The sequence below is a fragment of the Antedon mediterranea genome, chromosome 11 (assembly GCF_964355755.1).
Source record: "Antedon mediterranea chromosome 11, ecAntMedi1.1, whole genome shotgun sequence".
In the NCBI taxonomy this organism is placed as follows: Eukaryota; Metazoa; Echinodermata; class Crinoidea; order Comatulida; family Antedonidae; genus Antedon; species Antedon mediterranea.
The window spans coordinates 17,755,004-17,777,757 of record NC_092680.1 but is presented as its reverse complement, the minus strand read 5'-3'; the positions used below and the strand labels follow the sequence as shown (position 1 = coordinate 17,777,757).

Sequence of the window (22,754 nt, the reverse complement as noted above, 5' to 3'; positions counted from 1 at the left end):
AGGCTTAGGCTTACACATTTCGGGTTTGCGAACTTAGTCCTGAATAGATTTAAGTATTCAAAAACAACATAGAGAACAATAAATCATAAGAATAAAAGTCTTTATTGTTACGTAATATCTTCAGCCTTCAATTGATTTACACACATGCTACGATATGACGTTAACAATGTAGCATACTAAATTAACATGTATTTATATTATTATTGAACGTTAATTTACCCCTAAAATAACCCCCATAACGCACCCAAAATCACCACTTGCACCGTCAGATATTTGTTTCGTCCACACCCCACTACCCGATAGATGTGTTCTTAGTAGGCCTAACAATTGTTTACACTATCTAATACCACGTCAATATGAATCCTTGTACAGTAGGCATATTACTTTTAATCGTAGTTTTTGTCGTTTAGTCCCCCAGTTCGTCTGCATCAATATGTACCAATGCAAAAGTAGTCCATGTGTTTATTTCTCTGTCGTAATCAGCACTAAAATCCTTTAGAAGATCTTCACTGGAAAAACATGAGATTTGAGAAGATATGGATGCTGTCGTAGAGCGATTACGTCTGGAGTTTGTGGTCGAAAAAATCTGTCTATACATCGATGGCGATTCTATACTCTTTTCCAAACCAAGTATATTAAATTCCTTATCACAAGTACAAACGTTATTCGTGTTATAATTATACGTAGATGAATTAAGTGAGTTATTGTTTTGCTGAAGTAGAACATCTTCAAAGTAAAGAGAATTAGTTTCGCTTAAAGTCCGATATGAAGAGTCAGCAGTGACGCACGGTCCGGGTGATGTTCTCTTCCGCCAACTTATCCCAAAATCGATCTCTTCTAGTGATGTATTGTAGCCTGTATTGAGACTGTTGAGACTTGATGATAATACACCAGTCATGGAAGACACGCTAGCGGCTAAGCTACCACAGTTGGACGGGAATCTACCTGAACTACTTGCTAGAGATAACTGTGAGCTATATTGTAGACATTTTGGATCAAATGGAATGTCTATAGATGGCGATTTATTTGATGTCGTTGGTCGTTTGTTCTCTTTAATATGTTTGTATTTAAATTCTTTTGTTGCTGAAATGGTCTTATCTTTTGGAGGAGAGGTTTCACTTTGATGACGCGTCAATGATTCGTGTCTTTCATGCGTTTGTGTTGACGCGTTTATCTCTTGACGGTAACGACTCAGCGTCGCCAGAGAAGCACAAGAAGCTGACCTCTGTTTTGCCGCTTGCACACTCTTCTGCTTTTCTCTGGACGATTTAATAAATATATTATCCTCAGATATGTCTAATCCATCGACGGATAATTCAAGATGTGACGTCACTCGATCAATTTGGTTCAACACGCCTCTAAGTTCAGATGTCACAGAATTTATTTCATAGATAACATTTTCTAAATCCTCTATAACACCAACCACTTGTTTTTTTACCATCCTCTTTTTCCTTTTCTTTGCAAATATTGCGCTATCGACAGAGCGTACTCTTCGTCGCCCCGTTGGCAATGTATCTGAGCTTTGGTTTAGAGTTTCAGGATGTGCTGACGTCACATTTTGCAGCGCATCCCTGTGCGTCGTCAAGTCTTTTGACGAAGATGTAGCTTTTCTTTCTCTGCTTGATTTCTTTCCTTTAACCGATTTATCACGTTGTCTGCTTTTAGCTGCAACATTGTCTTCAGACACAGATTGCTTGATATCTGCCGTTGGGGCAACCACCTGCCCGGCTTCCATTTCAACGTTACCTAGCTTGAACAACACCAATATGCATCACACCTGGCCTTCACAACATGCACCACACCTGGCCTTCACAACATGCACATGGATATATTAATCTCTAAACACACCCTTTTCGGTTGATGGTATTAAACATCAGATCAGCAGCAGCGCCGTCCTTCATAGCCGTACACGTTTAACCTGCAGCATTGGTGTGGTGTGTCGCATTATTTGTACAACAATCTGCAAAAGAAAATGTCAGACGCATGATTAATATTTATTATAATTGATTCACATGGGAACTAACATACGCAAAATGTAAATGAGAATTTGTTCTCTAGATCAATTTCAAATTTACATCAATCCTCACTTTACACGTCAGTGACAAAACGATTAGATAGGACACACTATTTACGTTTGCGTCACAAATTCGGATACATTGCTTGTACGCGCATGTACGTAAATTTGCGTTTAGTATAGCCTACAAAACGATTTGTCAGAAACAGACCCATGCAATCCATTGCTCTGTACGTCACCACACCTGAACAATTTGCATACGGTAGCATATCGTTTAGTTTAGTACGGTACCGTACCTGACGTGATTGTTTAGGCTTACAAAATACCCACAGCTATTCAGTCTTTCTTTCAAATTTGTTAAAATTCTCTACTTGTTTCCTTTATACAGTACGGTACAAACAAACTGAACTCAGCAACTTGCTTGTTAGCGTGATTTCTAAATCCACTGGATAAAATGAATACAATATAGAGCCGACAGACCAGGTGTGACATGCTACACGGATCGCTAAACATCCGGATCTATAGACACAATCTAGTTAAATACTGTTTCATTATTTTCGCGTCAAAAGTCAAATTAAGTATATAATTTCCGCTGGAATGTTGAGTGCCGCTATGCTTGCTTAGTTTATATTGTAGAATAAAGGTTAATAAATGGCGTATAGTTTACACAGTTCAAACATCAATTAAGGCTAGACTTTAAACGATGGACCGTATAATTAGTAATATGCTACAGTAACGTCACGCACTGTTTGCACAATTTGTTAAAATTAGTATTATATCACCATTAACCCAATAATCTTTTGACAACATTCTATGTTAAGTAAATACATCCAATTTGCAAGGAGTATGGCGGAAATGAAAAATCCTTATTTTCAGATTGTTATTAATACTCTTCCTCAGGAACTGAATGTGTGTACAACCTCACGCGGTTTAAAAGCATACGCTTTACGCACATGACATGCTTTTTTTAAGATCAGTTACAGATGGCGCACATTTACACATTAAATACTATAGTTCTGTTGTCGTTTCGTTTATGTAACAAATTACCTATCTGTTCTTACTGACGTCACCGCTTTATGAATATCCAAGTTTGACATTGCATTAAGCGGTATTGATATAGAAAACTGTCGATACATAACTAAAATTTAGAATATTAAAAATTAAGAAATAATTTTTATGTATTATCGTTTGACAGAGTTAATCATAAATTACGAGCATGACGTCAGTAGGCATCCATAAGTTCAGTACTTGAGTTTATGTTTACGTTTTATCAAATTAGTAATTATTCGAGTATATATTATATCATAGCAAAGGAGAACATAACTCCCCATATACTGTTATAAAACGTTAACATTGTTTACAGTACGTTGCATGGACAAACATCTTTCACAAGATCTGAAGAGCTTTACATGGACCAATCATCTATTATTAGTATATGGACCAATCATGGAGACGATCTTTTTATTGACCATCATCTGGAGATGATCTTTAAATGGACTGATCATCTGGTGATGATTACATGGACTGCTGATCATCTGGTGATGATTACATGGACTGATCATCTGGAGATGATTACATGGACTGATCATCTGTCCGGAGATGATCTTTATTACATAGTTACACGAACCGATCATCTGGATATGTTCTTTACATGTACTAATCGTGGAGATGATCTTTAAATGGACCGATCATGGAGACGATCTTTTTATTGACCATCATCTGAAGATGATCTTTACATGTACTGATAATCTGGAGATGATTTCATGGACTGATCATCTTGAGATAATCTTTACATGAACCGACCATCTGGATGTGTTACTTACATGTACTGATCGTGGAGATAATCTTTACATGAACCGACCATCTGGATGTGTTACTTACGTACTGATCGTGGAGATGATCTTTACATGGACCGATCATCAAAGAGATGATCTTTAAGTGGACTGATCGTGGAGATTATATTTAGGCCTACATTTACAATATTAATATATTATTGCAATACTAACATAAATTGATTAAGGTAGCATGTATGACCGAGAAAGACCTAGTACCTCATTGGTAGTCGCCTAGACGACTTCGAAAGACAACAACAAGTGTCAAGGAAGTGTAAGGAATATAACTTAAGTTATTTGTAGGCCTATAGTAATACATTAATAACTACTTCAAAGCAAATAAACCTAGGTAGGTTATCATCAATAACTTTCATCCTCAACACCATAAACAAAGCGAACAGCAATCAGTGGGACTACAGTAGAACGATTAGCTTCAGTTTCTGTGGATATCAAGTTTAGAGTGCTCCCGATGAAAACCTTACTTCGTAAACATGGTTCGATCGGAAAGTTGACATGTAATATTTATTTACGTTTTCCCCCTCAGGAAATCACCGATCAACGAATTAACGGTATTAGATTACTCGACACTGTCCCTATTGGTAATTTAATAGTAATTCTCAAATAAATTATGAAGCATTTAAAACAGTACGCGACAGAATAATTTATTTATCCCCTGTGATTGGTCAAATCACTTACGTTGCGCTTACATCCTCCATCCTAGCGGGAGAACCAACTTGTTAAAGCTTGGTTCTCACTAGCGACGCAACGTAACGCAATCTACGCAACGTAAGAAAATGCCCTTCCAATCGTGGGAACCACACTTTACCACTATTAATTAATGTAAAGCAAGTTATCACAACGACGTAATGGACCATTCGAACTGTCGCTTGTGATTGGTCAACTCAATTGCATTGCGCCTGCGCATTTGTACAGAAGAAAGTAAAAGTTTTAATAAAAAGGCAAATTGAGGCAGACATTCCAGTGTACGAATTGTCTGTGACTATACAGTAAACCGGTAAAAATAAAAAAGCTTAACATAAATCTTAGTCGCAACCTCTTCGCCTTCGCCCGTATTCTCAGTTGAGAGATTTACCTCAAAACCGTTTTACACAATTATTTATAGGCCTAGCATTTACTTTTTAAGCTATCGTTAATTATAGAGACTATTTAATTAATTAAAATAAAAACTACACTAATAATATAACAGAAGAGTTAGCCATACGATAGAAGCAATTAAGATTCACAGATCGAAGCCGAGCAGACAGCATAATCTTCGTCATCAATTTTCCGCTAATTCTAACTGCTTAAGTCTCTTTATGGATTTATTTCAATCCTCGTTAACCGATAATAATTTAATCACTTAGTGGAGTATCTGAATATCGCACGTCATGTTGATATCTGATGCCATCTTTTAAAGTATACGGTGACATGACTTGATAAACAACATAATAAAGTTATTAGATTTGTCAAGCATAGCCACCAAAATACGAGTACAGTCTACGCTATTTTAGGTTGTGAAGATGGGGTTCTTAGTTGGGTTCTATAGAAAAAGTAGCTGATTCTCTCGGTACTGTATCTATTTCCGAAGTATTATAGGATTATTTGGTAATGTAACATCACATGTTCTAGTAGTAACCTACCTTAACCCAACCTTACTTGATACAGGCACCACATGTGATATAAATGAGATTCTGTTTTACCAAATATTCCTATGATATATTTCGGAAATAGATAGTATAGGTCTACAGTAGGCCTTTGCCTCTTCTTTCCCAAATATATGCCTGTAAGCCATAGTCAGTGTTTTAGCTTCCCGATTATTAAAGATCATAGTTAAATTGATTTAGATATTGTAAAATGTGCTGTGGATGGGATTAACAAAGTCTGGCAGTTTATAATACGGTGTCATGCCATACGAGAATCGACTGCATAATAAACTATCTCTTAAAAGTAAAATCAGTACTGTACATTTCTATTTGGCGATTGTAAACCGTCAATAGCCAGACGATACAGAATGTTGATAAAAAGAATGATCGATTTATTGCGATTTTTAAGGCGGGTACACTGTGTTATTGAACTAAAATGGCGTATATTAGGCCTATAATGTAAACATCTTTCTTTATGCCCATGCGATAGTCTCAAATACCGTATATTTACAATGATAATTCAACAATGGATAGCATTAGAAACCTCGTAAATATTTTTTGTTCTGTCTTTTGGACCGCTCCGCATATTGTGATTTTTGTTGCCACCTATTTAAAGGTCATACAACAAATATATTTACTGTAAAGCCCAACATTTTCGCGGCCCTAAATTTTCGCGATTTTACATTTTCGCTACCTTTTATTTTCGCGCTTTGAGTTTCTTGTTGTCTTCTACAATTGGCGAACCAAATTGGCGAGTGTATTTCAGTACAGTATATATATCAACAAATGTATATATAGTAATGATTATCATTATAGCTTATGCATAATTTTCGATTAAATGCACAATTAGGGCCTACTCACTATACACGATAATCTGTTCAGTGGCTTTTTATCACACAACTCGATTGTCCTGCAGATATGCTTTTATCAAATAAATCGATCTATTATGAACAGACTATTCATTTTAAATAGATGGTATGAAAATAGTTATCAATATATAAATATTTATTTTAGTGATTCACGCACAAACGCGCAGGCGATATCAAGACAAAACGAGAAACGCGTCACAAAAGACAGGTTCGCATGATCTTTAACGCGTTTTGAATGAATGGTGTAATAATCGATCAATAACAAATCTGGCTCGGTTCACACAAACAAATCCAAAGAAGAGTTTTGAATTGTGAACGTTTGATTCATGATCTAATACGCGTTGTTTCTATAATTTTGTATTACATAACGTGCGAATTATTCGATTGACGCGTTTGTAATGTGTTTAGACGGGTTGATAACTGAACCATTTGACGCATTCTGCGATGACAATCCTTCATGTACAGTATTACTAATATTTATTACCAATAATACCAATAATTGGCATATGATACACAGAGTACTGTATCCTATAGGCCTACACGTCCCAAGCAAAAATTATATATATATACTTGCACTGATGAAGGGCTAGTGTTGCCCGAAAGCTCTGCTAACTTTTCTGGCTGTTTTACTTAGCTTTTTTCTCCATTGAGATCCGTCCACTGATACCCACAGCATTGTCATTTTTTCAGTAATTTGCCTTTGGATTGATATATATAATAATATATATATATACAGTCTAAATCCGCGTAAAGTAGCGTAGGCCTAGTACTAGAGAATTTAATTTAAAAACGTTTTATTTGTTTATCCATTACACCTTTGACGTCATTGTTGGATGTTGATTTAAACCATGCATAATGATGCTTACATTACCATTTTTTAAAAACAGCTTTTATATAGTGTACACTACCGTATGTAACCAAACAATTTACTTCAATTTCGCTTGTTCATGTAAGTAATTCGTAAAAATTACTTGAAAGCTAAATAATAGACAAAACGAAGGTCAGATGAATTGGATAAATGAATGAAAGTTTGTAAATAAGATAAATGGATGAGTTGATGAATTAATAGATGGTAATGGACGATGGGCTGACGGACGTTGATGACGTGGAGGCCGGATACGAATGCACAATTATGGGTGAATAAATAAACAAATGAGATGAGATGAAGAACACAGAAACGTATAACCAAGACGATCTAACAGGGCACTGAGCTCGCCTTGCCAAGATAGGAACTCGTAACAGCCATTTGATCTTATGTCTGGCTGCGACAATACCAACAGTGTACTGTACTATAAAAAATCCGCGCGTATGTTATGGGCGTCTGACTGATCGTGTCGCAGCCACAAATAACCCATTGATCTCCGGAGCTCACCAACCATTTGTTAGATTGCCTTGCGTATACGTAACGATATTATAGTATCTGAAAAATAGTATATTAATAATTTTTACATGTTTTCACCTGTATCATAGACCATAACCCTTAACTTAACCTTCCATATAACAGGCCTACATAAAATGTTAATTACTTGAATGCTCAGTATTACGGAATTCACCTATAATACAGGACACACATTGTCACATGTGGAGATACAATTACACCGACAATCGGATATTGTTTGAATTAAATTTAGGACTATAATATTAACCGTAAAGTATCAATATATCAAATGAATCGCTGGTCACCAGCTGGCAATCAAGAATTTCATTTCATAGACGAACTTGTGAAGTGCAATTGCTAACGCTGGGAAGTAATTAGACCATGCAATGTGTTATGTCACGCTTTACCTATACACATTAGCCTCTCTCTCTCTGATGAAGATGTTACTAATGATAAAGTAGAAACAGATACAACCATTTGAAATTGAAATTTGATTGACGCGGATGATATCGATCGAATCTAAACGACTTTTACTATGCGAAATGTTAATAATATAGGCTATATCATCGAAAACAGGAATACGGTATAGGCCTAATCATGAGAATATGGAATACTACATAAAAGAAACCTTTTATTTATTGTTTTTATATTCTATTTCATCATCACCCTACAGTGACCATACAGTAGGCCTACGTCACCATTAGCAGTGTTGAATTGATTGATTGATTTTTTTTATTTGATGCTCAACATTAAAATAACAAATAGACAAAAGACAAAATAACGAGCATCAGGAACACCCATTAGGCCGGAAAAACCAGCCTATTTCCAATGGGGTCCAAATTGCACATAACAAACAATAAAAAATACAACATTTATAAAATATATATATATATATATACATTAAAAATAAAGCCCAGTAAAAAAGAAAAATTAAAAGAGAAAGCAAACAAGTAATGAGTAAGACATAACATATAATATAAATGCAAAAATCAACAAATAACAAGACAATCATTAATAGATATTAGTGAAATTAGACAAAACCTTATGACGGACGGAAAACATGCACGCAAGCGAATCAAAGAAATATCCACAGAACCATCAACTTTACACAGTGAGTGTTGAAACTTAGGCATGAAAATGAATTATTGTTTATTGTAAGGTGTTCTTTTTGTTGTTAGTTAACAAATATTTACACTACCTTTGAAGTTATATATTATTAACTGTAAACCTGATGATGCTGTCTTTCGGTTTTACGACACAAAGCGTCATACTGAATCATACACTTCGCGACGACCGTCAACATGAGCTGGATATTATTGTTACTGATGTAGAACAGAATATTTCAGGCATTCTATTTTTCTGACTTGATGCCTATTTCATCCTAGGAATCGTGTGTCATGTTTAAAGTCAGCGTAGTGTAGGCTTATATTACAGTTAGTTTTGACTTAATATTAGTATACATATAAATATTTTGGCACACATGGCGTTTCATACGTATACTACTTTAGCTTGTATTTTCAGACAAAAAAAAAGTATGACTATAACAAAAATCGAAATAAATAAATAATAAAAAAAGACAATAAATACAGACCTGAGGCAAGTCTTGCCTTAGTACATGAGCTTCAGAGCTTCTAAGTACTGTGAATATTATACCGTAGTCTGATGAATTATTCGTAAATTGAGACTTTGGTGTGACTAAATCATTTGTTTTTCTCCATCATTGAGTAACTAATGTTAAACAGATGGCTAAGCATTTTATGCATAATTTTAAATAACTAATAATTAATTTCTACTGAATTCGCGTTAAATTATGACTTACACAGTGCCGTAAAATTGATAACAATTAGAAACAACATTTGCATATTAATTTATAACACAATATGTCATGGTGGGAAGGATCGGAGCAGGCTAGGTATCGGCTAATAAATCTACTGTTAATATGCGGGGTTTTTACTGCATACATTCATACTTGTGAGTAGGCCTATAAACAGGACCGAGATTCTGGAAAGGTTTTAAACAACATTTAAAATTATCCGACATTTTGCATCCAATTATGGTGCCATAATAGTTTCTAAATCCCACATTTCCCCCCACTTTGCTGTGCTCAGTTCGTTAACCACAGGGTTATCAACATTACGAATGGGAAGGTTTTAAAATACATTTAAAAACAAGGCCATATAGCCTACATGGCTGCAGTCACGTGCTCAACTTAGTGTTTACCGACCGACCGACTGACAAATCATTTGGGTATCTTTGAGCAAGCATCACCTATAAATTTATGGTCCGGTTGAGTAACAGTCAAATAAACAAAATTATTATATACAATATCATATTCATGAATTGTTTTATTCCAGGCTACGTTAATCTATTTACAACAGATTGTTACGGTAATTATGGTGGATTAATCTCATCCTATTCGTTTAGTGGCCGAGCGAAATAATTCGATTTATTTAGATAAGTAAAATCTGCTCTGTAGGGAAATTATCAATCGCTTGAATAAATGACACTACAAAATAATTTAATTTACAAAGGTTAATAAATCGAAAAAGTATGCTGAATGTTCACCATCAGGATTATAATGCTTACGTTCCGCAACGCAATTAGACGTAATCGCAACGTTCGTGATCTGACCAATCACAAGCGATGGATTATTTGACCTGTCGTTTTCCATTGGTCAACTTGTTTGCGTTGCGTCTACGTCTTCTTTTAATTTTGCGTATATTTATAAGTACACACACATTGCAGTGCACGGATGCAATGAGTTATTAATATGTATTGCAAAGGAACGCAGCCAGCCAATACAACTTAGTAAATATGGCCTGCACAGTTAATACATCGAAAAGTATTTTGTGGTATCATTTACAGTGTTATTAGGCTATTCAAATAAATGAAAAATAGGTTAAAAAATGAATGTTAATATAACCGTCAGTGTTATTGCTGAACTTGGCCTGTAGCAATACTATCACTGTACTGTGTATCTCGTTCATTAAAAGCCATGTTACAAACATATACTTAACTCCCTAAAGCAATCTCGGTTATGTTGCAGTTCAGAGTAATAAGCTTGTTGGCATTCTCCTATAAATAATGCACTCCTGTAGTAACCGAGTGAAAAGGACAAATTTAATATCGCCGAACACAAGAGTATAAAGATAAAAGAGACATAAATATATATAGCAAAGTATTTGTATTGAAGGACTGATGAAATAATGAATGTTTATGAGTGGAATGGTACAAAATAATGAATGTTTATGAGTGCAATGGTACAAAATAAAGTCACGAGGTGAATGATGAAAGGTTATATTTCCACAAGGTACTATTGCACGTCATGTGACCCACAATCGTTTGTGGGGGGGGGGGGGGGATGATTAGATAAATACAAGAAAGAACATTTTGGAAGCTTCGTGAACTTATAGGCATTGTCTTTTATCCCGTGGATCTTTTTAGCTGAGGCCTTAGTCTGCCGTCGATCTATTTTAATATGTTTGTTAATATCAGCCAGGTTCAGTGAATAAGCTGTGAAGTACGGTATGTATATATTGCTACTTACATTACACAAAATATATCGATCGTTTAAAGGAAATGAAAAACTAGAAAATAATGATATTCCATAGCTTTATAACGTTAGAGCTTATATAATCTGTAGGCTTTTGTCAATGCAATACAACATATAGTCGGGTTATGTGGGTTAGATAAAATTTAGATGTAGGTCACCCAACAAGTAAACTGTTAATTTAGAAGGCTAGAGATTATATTGAGTGGAGGTAGGTCTTCCCCTCAACTTGCACAATCTGTTTGTTGTCTATTTCTTATTTCTTAACCCTTCTTTACTGGCGAATTTGCTTTAAAAAAAAATTAAAATATTGAATCAATTACATAATAAAGAATTTTTTCCAGCTATTTTTATTATATATTATGAATAATGCTAGAAGTAGGCCTCAAGTCACACGTACCAGGATGGGATGCGATACGGTACTGCATAATGCGCTACGCACGCATGGCGATAAGTAATGAGGGATGATAACAGTTAACGATGCAGTACGAACACTGACCTTGACATTGAGTACACTATACGTTCAAATAATGAGATAATTTGAATGAGATACGATGCATTCACACGACAAAATGTAATGTTACTAATAAAATCTGCAAACGGCTAATGTACGGACGACGATTAGCTTCACGGTAACGCAACATGTTAATACATACGTGTTTATTTGAGACATACTTTACGTACGTATAGTCTACTTATGAAATTCCATTTGTGTCATATTGTTGCTAAAAACTTATGTGAACGAACGTGGTATGTAGCAGCAGACAGTGCCGTACGTTGTGGAGTTCATAAACGATACCGCACATTGGCGTCGTCAACGATGTAAAAGAGCCAATGGCCAATATTGGTTTATCCAGGTAAACTAGTCACGACATATAGCAACATTTTAATCCCATATCAATTTGACAATTGCAATCATGCGCGTAGACTAGACAAACATTTTGAAAACATATTCGTCTATTTATAGATTGATTATCAAGATAAATATCGTTTGCCACTATTTTGAATCCCACAATGTGCTTTGAAATGTTTCTTTAAGTGCATTGTTCAACCTACCGGAAAATTGCACATTTGTGTTTACCGGGTACTTCAAATGAATAATAAAATATGATAATAAAATTATATTAAACGATTCAAGCACAAAATATGTTTACGTATTATTCACGAATTACACAAAAAATGTATTGAGGAATGCATCAATAAGTGAATGTTAAACCACTAGAAAACAGATGTGTGTCCTAGTTCCTGATATCATTAGATGATTTGAATAGAATACAAATAGTTTCCGTATTATTCTCGTCATGGTTTGTGACGGCTTACCGTTCCAAAGGGAACTATTCGCATGAACTTTAGACAACCTTCATGGAAATGTTAGAGATTGTATACATAGAAATGACTGATTTTTATCACCGTTACAGCTTCTTTATGCCTTTGCGAATGAAAATATGTCATGTGCAATAACAATTATAAAAATGCTTTTTTTTTTTACTTCAGTGAATATAGGGCCTACGGTACCATACATGGTAAATCACCACGACACACAATCTGTCTACTAACAGTAATTTCAATGTAAATCTTGATTTAAAAGTAGGCCAATATAAAGAGGTTCTCACACTTAATTCTCGTCGATGATATTCGTACCGGTCGTCTTTAAATTTTACTCCGTCGCGCAGTTTTAGAGATATCGTGTATTAAAAGTATTTACAGTATAGCAAACGGCCAGACTCGTTTCTGTGACTTGAGATAGTCAGTTAAACTCTATCGAGTGACAGCTACAGAATCGGGTGTTAGCACGGTTTTGTTTTGGGTAATGTGACAATCTATCAGAATACCAGTGCGACCAATATTCACCTGATTAATTTGTTTGTTTGTCGAGTACTACAGTATACGGGTACTATTATAATATAGTGTAACATGTATCACATATGACGAGTGATAACGTTGATTAGGCCAATGATGTGTTAAATGTGATACATTATGTGACACTGTAATATTTGCCTAAGATACTGTACCGATAACTATTTGAATCCATTACAATATTCAATGGATTTGATGATGTAGCACATTAGATTACTGTACATTTACTGCTAGACTGTATATTCAGTTTGTCTTTTGTGATTCCGCTTCATTTATTTAATGACATATTTTCAGAAAGAGTTTGTAAATAGCATTGCGATTTTAATATTCTGTAGTTGACTCCGCCATAAGGTTACTGAAAGCTGGGTCGGTGTACTCTCAAGCTTATTTATTATTAGCATTTTATAGTAAACTTTATATGATGAACTCAACGCTGTACACTTTTATAAACGTGAGAAAGTCCTAGATATTCACAGTAGAAATCACAAAAATAGGCTATACGGACAATTCCACAATTTCCATCCGCTGCACAGGTAATCTGCTGTGTAACAATGGTAACACAAAAGTTAGCTAAATCGAACAACCAGAAGGTATCTTTAAATATACCGGAGATTAAACATACTGTAAGGATAATAAGGTTGCTTTAGTAAAAAAGTACATGCAACATTTACATTGCTCCACTGATGTGTTGAGTCAGACTACATGTTTAGAATGTATTTAGAACCTAAACATGTTCATATCTAAACATGTTTAAGGCTAAATGTGTGAGAAAAGTGGGTACAAAATAGATGTTTATGATCTAAACACTATTTTTACAGTGTAGAACTCACATACTGTGTATTCCACCTATACTAGAGCTTGGTTTTAATTTTCAGGCTACAACACATTAATTTATAATTTTATTTTTAGACATGCGACGTCATCAATGTTCTTCGAAACAATCTGACATTACGATCAGTCGCGTTAAAAGCAACATTTAATCTAAAACATGTCTTATTGTAAGAAGTGAGACGATTAATTACATTAAACCCCTCAAGTCTGTTATTTCTTTTTGTACCGCTGCTGAAAGTAGATCTATGCCGTCAAATATTACTCTCTGATTATCAATATTTCATCTTGTTTTTCCAACACTTAGCTAGCCTTATAATTCCTTTCATAACCTTTCCAAGAATAATAATATAAGATTGTGTAGCTTCATTCGTTTTTGATCAAAAATTATAATAAATTACCGGTACACAGTCTCCTATACATTCTTAAACAAGGTATCACTATAAATAAACCGTGTTTAGATTTAGGCCTACCTTTTTATCTGTAGGCCTACCTGTTTTTAACAGGCTTCCGTAACATACAAATCATTAGCGAATATATACATGACACGTACTGTAACACGCGTCCGTACACTTTACTTAAGGCTTGATATGAATCTTAGCTAGGACACAACGAAATTAGGACGTGAGAGAACGCAAAAAATGTGACCAATCACGAAGCGATGAATAGTGATACATCGAATTGTGATTGGCCAAATTACTTGCGTTGCGCTTACGACCTTGTGTTGTGAGCAAGGTTTGTAAAAACGTACATAGTAGAGCAGTTAATGACATGAGCTGTGCATTTTATTACCAAAGCATGAAACTTGGCACAAAGTTTCTATAATGTATATAGATTCAAAATATCGGGGGGTGCCAAGTGTCCAACGTCCGGTATGGCGGCCATCTTGATTTCAAAATGGCCACCATAAAAACAAAAAATGTTCATATCTTGGCAACTATACACATTAGAGACTTAATTCTGGTCTCAAATTGTTCACAAACTATATATTTCTATTTGCTCTAATGAAAATTTTCGTCAAAAAATGACCGGAAATGACGTTTCTTTCAGTTTGACCTTTGACCTCGTATTTGTATATCTCTGTAACTACTGGTCATTTTTAATCGATTTTGGTGTCATTTTGTTCAGAATAAATACATTTATATTTGTAGTAATGAAACATTTTCACATAAAATGACCGGAAATACAATTTATGACCTTTGACATTTAATTATTGATTTTTAATTATGTGAATATACTGTATGTGGTTTTTGGTGGTCTTAAATGCACCTAATTTTGAACTAAACTTTGACCTGATAGGCGTAATTATATTAAATGATTAATGGACTTAAATTGTATATAGTACATAAAATTGGTAAACATTGTGCTTTTGGTGGTACCATTAGTTCAATGATGTTGGCACCTTCTGATTCGCTAAAAGTTTTAATAGTTTGACAGAGGAAATAACATACATGTTATGGAATACCGTAAAACCTCGAAAAGGTGATAGTATGAGCTTCTTTTCGAGATAGACTGTATTTGAATGTCAAATGAATAGTATGATGATCGTGTTTATATCAATATATTATTAATGACCTTACAAAGAACCCTTTATATTTCAACAATCAAGCCTCAGTTATTCTACAATTTATTGTTTTCCAAGTGGCTGGTAGGCCTATTTTGATTGCATCTTCTTTTTGTAGGCCTATGCTTCCTCGGTAATATGGTCCTACCCCTCCTTCTTTGTCTGTAGATGGTCTTATACCCCATTCTTTGTCTGTGGATGGTCTTATACCCCCTTCCTTGTCTGTGGATGGTCTTATACCCGCTTCTTTGTCTGTGGATGGTCTTACACCCCTTTCTTTGTATGTAGATGGTCTTACACCCCTTCTTTGTCTGTGGATGGTCCTACACTCCCTTCTTTGTATGTGGATAGTCCTACACCCCTTCTTTGTCTGTGGATAGTCCTACACCCCCTTCTTTGTCTGTGGATGGTCTTATACCCCCTTCTTTGTCTGTGGATGGTCTTGAACCCCTTTCTTTGTCTGTGGACGGTCTTATACCCCCTTTTTTGTCTGTTGATGGTATTAAACCCCTTTCTTTGTCTGTTGATGGTATTACACCCCTTTCTATGTGTGTGGATGGTTTTACACCCCTTCTTTGTCTGTGGATGGTCTTACACCTCCTTCTTTCTCTGTGGATGGTCTTATACCCCCTTCTTTGTCTGTGGATGGTCTTATACCCCCTTCTTTGTCTGTAGATGGTCTTATAATCCCTTCTTTGTGTGTGGATGGTCTTACACCCCCTTCTTTGTCTGTGGGTGGTCTTACATCCCCTTCTTTGTCTGTGGATTGTCCGACACCCCCTTCTTTGTCTGTGGATGGTCCTACATCACCTTCTTTGTCTGTGGATGGTCTTATACCCCCTTCTTTGTCTGTAAGTGGTCCTATACCCTTTCTTTGTCAGTGGGTGGTCTTACACCCCCTTTGTCTGTGGACGGTCCTACACCCCCTTCTTTATCTGTGGACGGTCTTACACCCCTTTCTTTGTCTGTGGACGGTCTTACACCCCTTCTGTGCCTGTGGACGGTCTTATATCCCCTTCCTTGTCTGTTGATGGTATTACACCCCTTTCTTTGTCTGTTGATGGTCTTACACCCCTTTTTTGTGTGTGGATGGTCTTACACCCCTTTCTTTGTGTGTGGATGGTCTTACACCCCTTCTTTGTCTGTGGATGGTCTTACACCCCCTTCTTTCTCTGTGGATGGCCTTACACCCCTTTCTTTCTCTGTGGATGGCCTTACACCCCTTTCTTTGTCTGTGGACGGTCCTACACCCCTTTCTTCTTTGTCTGTGGATGGTCTTACACCTCCTTCTTTGTCTGTGGATGGTCCTTACACCCCCTTCTTTGTCTGTAGATGGCCTTATACCCCTTTCTTTGTCTGTGGATAGTCTTACACCCCCTTCTTTGTCTGTGGATGGTCTTACGCCCTTCTTTGTCTGTGGATAGTCTTATACCCCCTTCTTTGTCTGTGGATGGTCTTATACCCCCCTTCTTTGTCTGTGATGGTCTTATACCCCCTTTTTTGTCTGTGGATGGTCTTACATCCCCTTCTTTGTCTGGACCCACTACTTTGATTGATTAAATCAGACATTGTTTCTTGTATGATTAGGAGACCAAGACCTTGAAAGTGAAAGTCCACAAGTGGATGCCTAAAAAGGTCTTGTACAGAACAGTATATTGTAGGTCCATGTCACTAATTTGAGAATTACTTGAATAATTATATTGAGATGTCTTTTACGAATTGATTTGGTTCGGATTTTGCTAAAAAACCAATGAGTAGAGAAAATCGAGGAAAAGGATTCAGATGGTTTACAGCAAAGGCCCATTACCATAAAAATGGAGTACATTTTTTTAGATGCAACGAAAATGAACAAGAATTATCTGAGTTTCTGACTAATGAAAGTAGGTCTACTGCACAAATGCAGGATAAGTTTGTAGAGTAAGTACTTTGAAAGACGGTATTCTCTTAACTCATGAAAATGAAAACTTTCCGAACTTGTCTCATATGCAACATCAAAGAGGCCAACGAAAGAATGCTACTTTACATCAAAAATATTTCCAAATGGCATCTAACAATTCAATTCAACTTTTATTTCAGACAATTGTCCATATGGTATAATACAGTGCAAAAAAAAAAAGATGATGGAGAGAGGACCAAAACTTTTATCTAACGATTGACACATCACAGTTTAGCAAACAAGTCGGCATAGATGAGCTCAGTGATTGCTGTTTCTCAGTGATCTGTCATACTTTACGCCTATCCTATCACATCAAAAGTCAAAAATTCAGAATAATAATTCCTGGTCATTTTTGCAGTGTCAGTTATTTCGTTAAAAAAAATTAGGTGCATTTATACCAATGTAAACCACATACAGTATGTTCACATATTATATATGTCAAAGGTTATAAATTGTATTTCCAGTCATTTTATGTGAAAATGTTTCATTACTACAAATATAAATGTCTCTATTCTGAACAAAATGACACCAAAATCGATTGAAAATGATCAGTAGTTACTGAGATATACAGATAAGAGGTCAAAGGTCAAACTGGGAGAAACGTCATTTCCGGTCATTTTTTCACGAAACTTTTCATTAGAGCAAATAGAAATATGTGGTTTGTGAACAATTTAACACCAGAATCAAGTCTCTACTGTTTATAGTTCCCAAGATATGAACACTTTTTGTTTTTATGGTGGCCATTTTGAAATCAAGATGGCCGCCATACCGGACGTTGGACACTTGGCACCCCCCGATATTTTTAATCTATATACATCAAAGAAACTTTGTGGCAAGTTTCATGCTTTGGTAATAAAGTGCACAACTTGGCTATTTTTATGGCACTAACTGCTCTACTAACAGGCGCGCCTGTATAAACAACTTGAATAATTGCCAACGGTACCGTCTTCCATTCCGTGAAACGTAACAAGTGTGGCTGTAGCTTCACCATGGAGTAATACTCCATGGCTTTACTGACGACACTAGTGTTTAGATCTTTAACGTATGTAAGAAAGAAGTAATTGTACCCACTTTTTCCACACATTTAAAAACACGTAGTGCGTGTTTAAAACCTACACGTGTTTATAGTTACATGTTGTTTTCCTCAACTCGTTTAGCAGTCAATATGTCACTATTTTGCTCAGTCAACATGTTTAGGTACGTGTTTAGCGTTATGTGCATATGATTTTACTGTGGTAGAAACAAGCTCCACACATGAGCTCCACATAGCAAATTAATTTTTAAATTAGTGCTTCACATGTTTAACAATCAACACGTCACTGATGTGTTGACTTGGATACAGACTACACATGTTTAGAATGTACTTAGAACCTAAACATGTTTCATATCTAAACATGTTTAAGGCTAAATGTGTGAGAAAAGTAAGTACATGTTTAAGATCTAAACACTATTTCTACTGTGTAGAAAACACTATTATTAGAAGGGCATTTCGTTACGTTGCAATTTGCGTCGCTAAATGGGAACCACGCTTTAATGAAGAAGATGATGAAGTGTACGTATAAATACTTTACGTTTCCACTATATTTGACCAAGCATATCGTTTAGATCTATAAGTACAGAATCATCGATTTAAAACTATAATTAGTATTATGTTACATATTTAAATGCAAATTCAGAATTGAAATTGCAATAACTAAAAATGACGAATGTAGAAGATGATCAGAATAAGATGAGATAGTAACCTGATAGTGATCATTAAAAGATAACATGTAAATACAATTATTTCTTCGCTGATTTTCGTATAAGAGGCTGTCCTACTATAATTTATATTATAAATATCATAATAATAAATATCATTATCACATGCCTATACCATATCATCTTCTTTCATCGCGCTGGGAGAGAGTGGAATGAAGAAAGTGAAGACCATCACAACAAAATAATACTTATAGATGATCCATTCCCTAAGCAGAGGTTTAGATGTAAATTCATGACATGACAACCCTGCCAACTCGAGTCACCCCCTTGTAAAAATAAATAAAAAGCATAAAAGAAAATAGATAAATAAATAAAATAAGAAATAAATTAAAACAATCAAAACCAAAATCACCTGTGAATACTGGCACCACACCAACTAGTTCCGCAATAATCAACATGATTGTGGGAATTACTCGATCATAACGATGATGAAATTAACGTCTTTTATGTACAGTATTTGTCTTACAGATACTAAAATGGTTTCCTATATTAGACAAACTGTTAAAATTACTTCTATTTATAGACCTCAAATCGATATTATAATAATTTCAAATACGAATAATGTATTAATGGTATTTTAAATTATCTTTTGATGTTTAGAGGATAATACTACTGGGTACGTCATCATTGAATCGATTTTTAGAGGTTACATAAAATAATTATTTGCACGTAAAGAGTGTCACCAGCGGCGCCGAAATATTCGTAGGCTCCGCGCCGCCTACTCACTTTTACATCGTACGACGCGCGTTAAAATATCTGATGGAAATGATTGGAGCTCTATCCTGTATGTTGAAAGTTTGAATGCCTATGACTACAGTGTATAAGACTCGATACGAAAAATTACGACTAATAGTAACCGTTAAAGAAAATGCATAATGTCGTTAAATTGGAGAAATTACCACGGAACGTGCTTCTTTGTCCGGGATTGATCTAAGATGGGAACGCGCACATCCTTCTGCTTCAGGATTAATTATTTTGATCTCGGAATTACTATGGTTATAGATTGCTGTACGAGCAAACAAAAACATTTTTAATTTATATAGAATTAAAATAAATGTTTTTAAATAATAAAGTTGTACTGTACATTTAGTATTATTGTCAGGCCTACTATTTCATGATTAGATTGTGTTACCTATTGTATAAATCAATTGCTTATATCGAAAGTACCATTTGGAACGTATACGATGTTTTATAATTCCTGACGATATCATGAACCCATATTTCCAAAATACAAACATGGGAGGGGTGGGGGCATGTCTTCATCCAAAATGTGGTGCGGAAAGTTTGCGAAGCAGCTTCGTTGATTTAGAGATTCATAACTCATGCCTCCATAAAGGAAATGCCACCAATTGTTAACTCTTATAATAAATGATTATAAGTTCGTTAACTTTGCTTAATGACACATGTTTACGTTAAGTTTGTACTTCCCTCGAAACCACTCCTAGAAGTACCGGAATGGTGTCCGGGGGGGTTTAGTTTTTTACCAACCCCGAAACCAGTCCTAGAAATACCGGGATGGTGTCCGGTGGGGGATAGTTTTATACCAACCCCGAACCAGTTCTAGTACCGGAATGGTGTCCGGCGGTGTTTAGTTTTTTTACCAACCCTGAAACCTTAAAATACCACGAATGTTTTCTGGCGGTGTTTAGTTTTACCAACCCTGAAACCAGTTCTAGAAGTACCGGAATGGTTTCCGGCGGGGCTTAGTTTTTTACCAACCCCGAAACCAGTCCTAGAAATACCGGGATTGTGTCAGGCGGGGGATAGTTTCACCATGTAGTTTAAGTTCTATATTAATTTGCTGTTAGCCGAAACCGTTGAAATTCATTTCAATGTAAATGTTTTTTATATACAGTATTTACAAATGACAAATTTATTAGGCCTATTTACTAATTTTATGCATAAATGCTCATGCATTTGTGCGACTACTGTTGTATGATCATTCACTTGACCTCTCCCCCACCCCTAATGAAATTCAATTAATGAATAGATAGCCTAATGTGTGTACCTCTTGAATCAATCACATTGTCCTATGTATGATAGAGGTGATAAGTGGTGTTTGATTAAACCATAATTCGATGATAAGTAACATTTTGTGAACTTTGATCTGTAGGCTCCTATATTGTCTATGAACATAACAATCTGATATGATTCAAAAGGGCTAATCGATTAAAATTAAAATACATTTTGTCTAATTTGTAAACATTTGCCTATTAAACAAAATGTTTGTGTAAAAAGAAGTACCGAAATGGTGTGCGGCGGACCCTCTATAGTTTCTGCTTTAACCTAATAGGAAAAAAATGTTTGTGACATAATGCATAACGCGTGTTCGTTCTCTGTATACTAGGGCCAATTTACACAGACGAGCGGTAACGGTATAAGATATGAGTCTATGTTATTCATACACACAACGCGGAGCGGAAACGCGGACGGTTTCCGCTCAAGGAGATTCTACGTGGGACCAACTACGCGGTTTTTCGCTCACCGTTACCGCTCGTCTGTGTAAATTGGCCTTTAGGCCTACATGTTTATCGATAAAAACTTGAGTCTCTCTCATTCCTTTGACAATGTTAATGGAAATTGGAATAATATAGTTTACGATACCGAGTCGTCGGAAATTAGAATTAATTGTCGATGATAAACTGACAATTGCAAAGACGTGAAACGGCAAATTGGCTGGAGAAGACTGTAATAGTCTTGGACATCTGCTTACAGAAATAATAATAACAGCGCGGGATATTAATATCAATGCTTGATTACCATAGTACATCCAATTATATTACCACAAATTTATGATAAAACAATTAAAACTAAGCTTATTTACGACAAAGGGCACCGATCTGACACCGGGAAAAACCCCTAAAACTGGGTTACTAACAGAATGAATTTAGGATTTGACGTCAAAGTGAAGGAGGAAATGTGTTCCTCACCCTCTAAAAATGCATATCCCATGATCTGCCCCAGTGTTTATGAATGGCTCCAGTACGGTAGATAATAAGGTGAAATTACTGTCTGTGTGTAAATTGGATTGTAAAATGGACCGTGTTCTTTTATGTCTTTCTTTCACCCTCCGTGATATACACGCCATATTACTACTCAGGACGTAGGCCTAATAATAGTCCTTATTTAACTGGGGCGATATTTATTTTATCATCTTACGTGCGCCATAAATATCATGCCCTTGATCTTTATATTAAAATCGCTAATATCGTGTATTTATAACACTTTTCAATGTCACATATAAAATAATTCGTAATAAATAGCTTCCGATAGCAGTTTCAATAAAACATTCATGTGTGTTATAGAATTAAAAGTGATATTCTTATATTATATAATATAATATAAATATAAATATATATAGTTAAAACTACTTACCTTGCGTAATTGTGTTGCGCAAAACTAATCCAAAATCAACAAACCGATAGAGCTTATATTAAATGATTATCCTTCAAAATTGAATAGATTCTATCCCGGGTAATGCTAAATGCTGCTACAACCCCTACAACCGGCTACTAACTTGACTGC

General features: G+C 35.5%; 1 protein-coding gene across 2 annotated transcripts; it reads right to left on the bottom strand.

The window, feature by feature from the left end:
• Positions 1-83: 83 nt before the first annotated feature.
• LOC140062113 (uncharacterized) lies at positions 84-22,754 on the bottom strand. Of its 2 annotated transcripts, none has more exons than XM_072108167.1 (2): positions 22,605-22,754; positions 84-1,960 (listed from the first exon to the last, which is right to left on the bottom strand). In XM_072108167.1, exon 2 carries the CDS (start codon positions 1,733-1,735, stop codon positions 407-409), a length of 1,329 nt encoding a protein of 442 aa, XP_071964268.1. In that variant the 5' UTR covers positions 1,736-1,960; positions 22,605-22,754; the 3' UTR covers positions 84-406. The 2 variants fall into 2 exon arrangements, with proteins under 2 accessions (XP_071964268.1, XP_071964270.1); XM_072108169.1 differs by lacking the exon at positions 22,605-22,754 and adding an exon at positions 2,311-2,471.